This window comes from Lytechinus pictus, chromosome 5 (genome assembly GCF_037042905.1).
Source record: "Lytechinus pictus isolate F3 Inbred chromosome 5, Lp3.0, whole genome shotgun sequence".
Classification (NCBI taxonomy): domain Eukaryota; kingdom Metazoa; phylum Echinodermata; class Echinoidea; order Temnopleuroida; family Toxopneustidae; genus Lytechinus; species Lytechinus pictus.
Genome location: NC_087249.1, coordinates 38,974,249 through 38,983,277, shown reverse-complemented (window position 1 = coordinate 38,983,277; position 9,029 = coordinate 38,974,249). Strand labels below are relative to the sequence as shown.

Sequence of the window (9,029 nt, the reverse complement as noted above, 5' to 3'; positions counted from 1 at the left end):
CACCGAGTGAGAATCACTGACAAAATTTTACATGAAATGCAAAGTTGCTCATTACACACTCCCGAAATCATTTTTTTTTGGGGGGGTATATCTAAAGAAATGATTTCTACTTTTACCACACACGCATTAATTAAACATGTTAAAATCAAGTATTTCCTAGCAAAAACAAGATGCAATATAGTCCCATGGGCAGGCCTATATGTATGGGAAAAAACAATTGAAACCAATGTCAACATCGTCAATACAAATCAAAATAAAGTAATGACAGACAGCTCATAATTGAATCTCCCGTGATTCACTCCTAATGTGTCATCCAGGGACGATTTAGTTGAAGCTGTTTGGTGTTGTTGTGTGAGTTTAATCTATTCATCTAAGTACACTTAACAGCGTGAATAAGTATGGCATCACCATGGTCCTGCATGTATTAATCAAATCAAATCAATTTCACTACAATGGAATACAGATTCCCGAATGACGGACTGACTCACGCCCTGCGCCGTCAAGCCTTTTAAAAAGCATCGTTACCATGGCAACCATACACAAGGAAAATCACCTGGATTATGCTTGATAGAGGATGGGACCCGTACAGGTTGTCCCATAAAATTCTGAGATCGTACGCAACTTTTTTTAATTTTTCTCTCCCGGGGAGGGGCGGGATCGGCCGGGGTGGATGAGGGGGAGGGCGGGGGGGGGGGGGGGGCAGTGTTTTATTTTTTATTATGATGTGGACTTGTGGTATTTTCTATTTTCTCAATTAGAAGTGTGTGGGATCGAGGCTCAAGTCGCAGTTTTATTTATTGTACCTAAAAGAGAAAACTGCAGATTTATTCTCACATGTTTCCTTAGATTCATATGTTAACCGAAGTTTAGTATCTTTAGTTTGATATTATTCATTTCTAGAGACATTTTTGCAGTATCTTGTAATCGCCTGATATTGCTTTGCAGTCATAAGTAGCCTTGGTTGGATGGTATAAAAGTTCAAGTTCACGAAATAGCTAGATTCCTCTACAGAATATACAAATTATTATAACGTTCGACAAAAGCGATTATAGTGAGGATGGTTGTGATGATGGTGATGATGATGGTAATGATGATGATGATGGTGAAGATGATGTGGTGAGGATGATGATGATGGTGAGGATGATGATGATGGTGATGATGATGATGGTGATGATGGTGGTGATGATGATGATGATGATGACGACGGCGATGATAAGATAGTGGTGATGAAGATGATGATGAGGAGATGATAGTGGTATAATGAAGATGATGATGATGACGACGATGAGATGATAGTGGTGATGAAGATGATGATGATAATGATGATGATAATGATGATGGTGATGGTGATCAGATGATGATGGTGGTGGTGGCGATGATGACGATGATGACGATGAGATGATATAGGTGATAATGATGATGACGATGAGATGGTGATAATGATGGGATGATGGTGATGATGATGGTCGTGGTGGCGATGATGATGATGGTGATGATAGTGGGGACGATAATGGTGGTGATTATGCCGTGGTGTATGTCTCACCATGGACCTACTGAGGAAGCGTTTCAGAAAACGCGTAAAAAAGTATAATTTTTCGTCACCATGGAGGCGAGGAAATGCGAGAAATTTGAAAATGGTACGAAATTCAGCGATATGGAGAATCTGTAGGAAGATTCGCGGAAAGATGTCTCCAAACAACATGCAAGACATAAACACGATAAAATCCATGTTTAGGCTCTCCCGGGGCTCTCCACATCTGAAATATTATGTGGGTTTTTCTGTTTACAATTATTCCATACTTCAATCCTAGTCATAGGTTGCTTTCAACATTTCTAGGAGTTCATTTCCGCGGATGTGCAGAGCCCAATGTGACATACACACCGCGCCCCGATGGTGATGATGATGATGATGATAGCGATGATGATGATGATGATGATGATGATAGTGATGATTTGATTTGATTTGACTTTATTTTACATATTTCACAAGTACAAACAACAATATGAAAACAATATCAGAAAACTAATGAGAATACAAATCAGACAAGGAATAACAATTAATTCAAATTAAAGAAAATAGCGATTTGGAATTAAAGACAATTTAAAAGAGTGAAATGTGAGGGAACCTGCATAAAAAAGCAAAGCTTGTTAAGTCTGCAGGATCCAGATGATGATGATGATGATAGTGATGATGATGATGATTATGATACTGATAATGATAGTGATGGTGGTGGTGATGGTGGTAGTGATAATGGAGATGATGATATTGATGATGATGACGATTGTGCATGGGGTGGAGACGCTGCCTATCAGATAGAGTACTGCAGGGAGGCCTACTCTACAGTAAATAATTTACCTTCTTGTATCGAAGTCAATGCACATTGATAATACAAGCTTGACTATATAGGGGAAAGGGAAATGAAATCGAAAGTGAAATGATGCGAAATACATTGTTATTGACAATAGGGAATTGCATTCATTTGGGCTTTTAAAAGAATCACAATGTGAATGAGCCTAGTCTTTGCGTCAGGCTAAACAGACGTATGCGCAAACATTATACAAAATGGCTCGAACACAACTCATTGACGCAAACGTCAAACTAAAAATGTGAATTGAAGAAAAGGTCATCACTTACTGTTTATATCAGTCCCATCCCAAGTTGTTGTAACAAGGCCAGTTTGATCAACCCTGATGTAACCATGATTAACATTAAGTACTTGACAACCTTCAGACACCACTCCTCTTCTAGTCCGACTTCGAGATGTGTCATTGCTCTCTGGCGCCAAGTCGCTAATGTTCACACGACATCTCGTGTTGCGTAAAAAGTTGCTGATATTGAAATGGCTTGATCTGTTTCTAAGCAACCTACGATTGTCCAAGTTGTAAGGCACACTGTTTGTTCTATTAACATGAATATCGTCTTCCAGGTACGTCGACGACGCGGATGACCATGACAACGACGACGGCCACGACGATTCTGATGACGAATTGGCACCACCCGAACTGTTCGAGTCATTGATTGTTGATGATGAAGGCGATGATAAATTTAATCCCTGATAAGTTGTAATTAAAATAGAAATGTTAGCACTGGTTTGTTCATCTGTTCCCAACCGCCGCCTGAACCGCAGAGCTGTCCGACTTCTTTTCCTCCTACTTCTTTGAAGATAAGTCTGGACGCCCTTCCTCTGCGCCATGAGTGATTCGACGAGAGACAGCAAGTTCGTCTTCATGTTCAATTCAGATAATAACGTCCGTTTTTCACTCCTCATCAGATTATGAGTTGATTTGTTCAGTATTTTAGTCGGTAGTTCATCCATGACATGGCTATCGTCCCTGTTCACTGACCATGATGTCGCTACAATCCCCAAGGAATTACCTTCTTCAATGACACTACGATCTGCAATCGATTGGCCCAGGCCTTTCGAAGCTGGGTCATCTTGCATTGTAAAGACCCTTCCCAAAATCTCCGGAGATTTGTTCCAATCGTTCGTTTTATCTGTTGTCCGAGATGTCTCGTCAAGAGTTCTGTAGTTGCGGCTAGGGTTCAGTGGCAACCCATCGGCGGTAAGGTTTGGTACCACCACGAGGGTTAAGAAAGCCCGGAAAACACCTCCCCACCCGAGGGCTTGAGCCACCTGACGCATACTCACCCGTCAGCGAGTACACACACACACACCTGTCCTGGGGTTTAGAAGGATGGTAGAGGAATAGGAACTTCAAAGTTTGTTTGGTCGCGGCCGGCTTCAAACGTTTCAAGTCACACCTCACGTGTGACACAGTGTGATTTACCCGAACAGGCTACCCAACACCATTCAAGGCCTATACCACCTATGACAACGACAGTACTTCACTCTGCAGTCATACGGAGAATCGAATATAAATGCACGAATTGGGAGCCAGAATGCATGCATCCACAGAAAAATGAAGAAAATTAACCACTATCTTTTCTCTCTCTCCTCCTCTGCAAGTCTTCTATCACCACCTGCCACCAAACGTGGAATGATGAAGCGAGGTGAACGAGTGACATGATTTTATACCCACTATTTACAGCGTAGGCGATCACGATATTGATTGATTACCTAAGATTGGTAATGAACGAAGCTCTTGGAGATTCTCAGGTGGTATTCCAAGTCGGTGCCATGTGCGTCGGGAAAAAATGGTGATCGTAGACATTATTTTTTTTAAGAGAGAGAGATCGCGTGCACTGGACGCGCCGATGTCCGTTTGACAGGCCTCCCTTTCGGCCTACGCATTGATCAAGCTCTAACCCCCGCGTTGACGGCCGACGGTTTCCTTTCGCGTACTCCACTCTAAATCACATATTATATTATGATAGCGAGAGAGAGAGAGAAAAAAAAAGGCAGAAATGGTCGAGTTTCTAATAAATAAAGGCGACCTTCATGTCATGCTTGCTGTATTTCGTTGCCTCGTACACTAACCCACCCGCGACTGGAACTATCTAACAATTGTCATCTCCAATTTAGATTTTTTTTTTCTCCGTGACAACTAGACCGAGTCTGGACTGCCGTTGGAATGCAGCCTATTGTTCGAGTCATTGTCGAGTCGTACGCCTATTCTACCCACCAGTTCTTTGCAGGCTTCGCATTATCAATGTGATGGATCATAAAGTACATTTATTTCCCAAAACATGTATTATTTTGCTCAAATCCAACCAAAATAATTTACACGTCAATGTATGTATAGCCGGGGGTTATCATTAAAATGGATCAATATCTATGGTGTACTGTCAATCTAAAATTCCTTCGGATTTATGATGAGAATTGGCGTGCTCTTCGAGAATATCGATATGGCAAATATCCAAAATTGATGGAAAGACGACTGCAATATGCCAAAATTGCAGCCAATCCGAATGGCAACGAAACGGGAATGCCATCGTGAATGATAGAGTAGTCGAGAAGTTATCAAAATAACATTTTAAACGAATGATGTATTATGAATTATTGATGAATTATCAATAATCAAATTATTGTTGAATTGCGAATTTTGATTACTACTTTAAGTTTTTGTAAGTTCACTTACACTTAGGTTTAGAGTACGAGGTTAAAATGGTTGTCCATTCACCTTCCCATACAAAGTCTATTCTATTAATCTGATAGATTTAACATTATATACCTATACCATCTTCTGTTTTTGGCACTTTTTAAAAAAGATATCAACCCTCCAAATCCTATATCTGTAAAGGTGAAAACCTGATTTCAAACATAATTCTTTTATATTTCTGTTGTCATTATATTAGTGTATGCAACCCTATTTTAACCTCTCTACGTAGAGATTATATATGAAGTTGATATTCCTTTTTAAAAATACATTATTTCTTAATCTTTAATATCAGAACAAAGCAGAGTGACTTGAAACAGATAAGTGAAAAAAAAATCAACATTTAATATGATTTTCTTAACTAAACTATATTGTTGCACGATCACATTAAAATTCAAGTATCCTATGCACGATGGCTGGAAACCAAGACGTAATAGCGTTAGTTCTCCTTCTAATCATCATCACAAATCTTTTAAAAAAGACATACTGACAAAAAAAACACGTCACTTGATCATTTTTATCAAACTCTGTTAAAAAAAAATATTGGGTAAATTTTTAACCAGCACGAGGGTGATCATGTGTCCAACCAATTTGTGGCAGTATTTTACCCAATGCGGGAAGCATATTGTCCAGTAAGGTTAAAAAATAAGCAGCAATTACTTTAAAATGGGCAAACTTTTCATCACACTGGATAAATAAAATACCCAAAAGAAATGCCCAATGTTGGTTGGGCACATAATTACCCTCATGAAGCATTTTTACCCAATATTTTTAGAGTTGTAATAAATACATAAATCCCAAATTGGATTTATCATGACTTATTTTTTCTTTAGTGGGGGAGGGGTGTTGGTTTTCAGTTTATAAAACGCATCTAAACATCTCGAACTAGCCACACCCATCAGTTTTAAAGTTCTCTTACATTACTAAAACGTTGTAATATGCGAAACAAGATTGCAATGCTAGGCAAACTGTGTGTGGTTGATTAGGGGAGGGGCCCTGGGGTGAATGTATCGAACAACATACCCGGGGGGCCACTTACATTGACGAGTGGATACCATGCGCGACCAAAAAAACACGTAAAAAGGGTGTCTTTTTTCAAGATAGGGCACGTTACGAACGTAACGTGATAAGGGTGTCAAAAACACTAAAATAATGAAAAAAGGGTATCTATTTTCGCTAGGAAAGCTACGTGTTTAAGGTCAAATTTGCGAGGGTGTAAAAAATTAAGACTAAAATATTTATAAAGGATGTACTTTTGCCTCAGGAGTCAACACTACGTGTTTAGAGTATAATTTGCGCGAGATGTGGGAGGTGGGGCTGTACTAAACCCAATGATGTAGGAGGTTAAACCGACGACCGACGTCCGTGACATAATAAAAATATGGCTGTATTTGTTTATGGGGTCAATTCAGGGAACTTGCCAAGAATATCGTTTTGTTTCCAATACTTGTTAAGGGTATGGGTTTCACACGCCAATACTTGTTAAGGGGTGCATTTTCAGAAAATGGAAAATACGTGTTTAGGGTGCTTTTCGAGACCCCATGGTCGCGCATGGTATCCACTCGTCAATGGAAGTGGCATCCCCCCCCTCCGGGACAACATATCAAACTTTGAGTTTACCATTGGACATGCACAGATTTGGAACAAAGAAAAACGTCGCCCATAACAAAATATAATCCTTTTCATGACTTCTCCTTTCCGTGTAAGAACATGTTCGTTTTCTTTTCATTTCTCACAATTTTACCGCATGAGTAGAACCATGGTTTGTTTGTGAAAACTGTCAAATTTAAAAACATATTTATTCAAACACAAAATGGAATTACATCTTTACGATCATGACGATATACACAATGTGTTTGTTTTATTGATAACTATATCTGCGGAAAGGGAAAAAACACGATGACAAATTATTACCGATGTACAAAAACGTGAATGTCACCAGTAAATTGTGATTTTATGCATGTCCACACTGTAACACAAAACTTAGCAAAGCCAATGATCATATAACATTTTTCTACGATTGATTCCATTGGCCACAATGTACAATCAATCGTGAAAATCAAGCGTACGATCAATCGCTAACCTTTGTGTTACGGGACCCTGGTTTATATAGTCCTTCTAAGGACTACATTCATATCAGAAGAAAATCTTTCCTTTCCAATCTCCCACTTTCTCTATTTCATCTGTATACCTTTTTCCACTAAGGGCTCACGATAATGATGAACCGGAAAGGTAAAAAATTCGTATACTGCCAACTCGTCCACTCCCCACATGGTCTACTTTCATTTAGTCTAATGCCGTTCTGTCCATCAACATTTCAACATCAACCATTAGGTACATTAACCATTTGGTCCAATCATCACTTCGTCTAATCACCATTTCGTCTATGACCATTTCGTTTCATAACCATTTGGTCTAATATCCATTTTCATTCATCATGCACAATTAACACTTAGTCCAATAAGATCAAATGGTATGTGGACTAAATGGCTATTAGACCTTGGACCAACTGGTTATTAGACGAAATAGTTAGTGGACGAATTGGCAATTAGACCATGTGGATAGTGAACGAACTGATGGTAGACCAAATGATAGTAGACGAGTTGGCAATTGGACGAATTGGCATTAGACGAATTGGAAATAAGTGACCCCGAAAAAAAACTATCATAACCATCATTCAACCTTACAGGTGACCATCATTGCGAGCAGGTTGTTTGGTGTCTATTGATTCGTCCGAGTTGGATTTAAAGGAGAAATTCACCCAGACAAAAGGTTAATTGTAAAACTAGCAGAAAAATATATACACAAATATTTCTGATGGTTTAAAGAAAATCCATCAAAGATTAACAAAATTATTAGAAGTTTATTTTTTTCTTATTTGTGACGTCATTTCCGAGCAGCTTTCCATTTATCGTCAATTAAATGAAATGTAAGTTTTCTAAAAAAAAAAAAAAGTTGATTGTTTCTATATTACCTTCAGAATATCAACCGATATATATGTATTACACCAGCTCCTGAAAGAAGCTGGTGTAAAATTGAACCATAAAAATGATATTACATGATATATGGGGTAACTGCTCGTATATGACGTCACTAATAAAAAAAATTCTTATAACTTTCTTAATCTTTGATGGATTTTTTCAAACCTTTCACTAATTTGTCAACATATTTTTTCTGATATTTTTACAACAAACTTTTCGTTAGGGTTAACTTCCACTTTAACAAATCTCCAACTTTTGATTAAATCTTTTTCGATTTTTAACGAGAACATTTTCCAAAGTTATAGGTCTGCAACCTTATCTGCCCTTTTTTAGCATTATTCTCGGAATCTTAATTGTTTGCTCCCAAATGTCACCTTCCTTATCTAAAAACAGAGATGAGATAATTTTACAAAACTTTTAGTTACTGATTTATCCAGATGTCCTCGATTGAAGATATGTGTTGTTTGGCGTGGGAGCTCTTAGTGCTTGTGTTAAAAAGAAATGTCATCATAACAAATTATTATCAACTGTAAACTTTCGATATGAATCTTTCGTTGGAACAAACGAAAAAGTGTACAACTTTTTTATGCACAAAAACGTCTTTGTCCGAACAATAAAAAATTCTTATAACTTTCTTAATCTTTGATGGATTTTCTCAAACTTTTCACTAATTTGTCAACATATTTTTTTCTGATATTTTTACAACAAACTTTTCGTTAGGGTTAACTTCCACTTTAACAAATCTCCAACTTTTGATTAAACCTTTTTCGATTTTTAACGAGAACATTTTCCAAAGTTATAGGTCTGCAACCTTATCTGCCCTTTTTTAGCATTATTCTCGGAATCTTAATTGTTTGCTCCCAAATGTCACCTTCCTTATCTAAAAACAGAGATGAGATAATTTTACAAAACTTTTAGTTACTGATTTATCCAGATGTCCTCGATTGAAGATATGTGTTGTTTGGCGTGGGAGCTCTTAGTGCTTGTGTT

The 9,029-nt window shown here is 38.0% G+C and overlaps 1 protein-coding gene across 1 annotated transcript; it reads right to left on the bottom strand.

The window, feature by feature from the left end:
• Positions 1-727: 727 nt before the first annotated feature.
• On the bottom strand, positions 728-4,455 carry LOC129262020 (uncharacterized). Its single transcript, XM_054900055.2, has one exon. The coding sequence runs from the start codon at positions 3,642-3,644 to the stop codon at positions 2,628-2,630; it is 1,017 nt and encodes a 338-aa protein (XP_054756030.1). The 5' UTR covers positions 3,645-4,455; the 3' UTR covers positions 728-2,627.
• Positions 4,456-9,029: the final 4,574 nt, after the last annotated feature.

Excerpts from the sequence above, each read along its gene's own strand:
- LOC129262020 (XM_054900055.2), bottom strand. The coding sequence starts at position 3,644 with ATGCGTCAGGTGGCTCAAGCCCTCGGGTGGGGAGGTGTTTTCCGGGCT.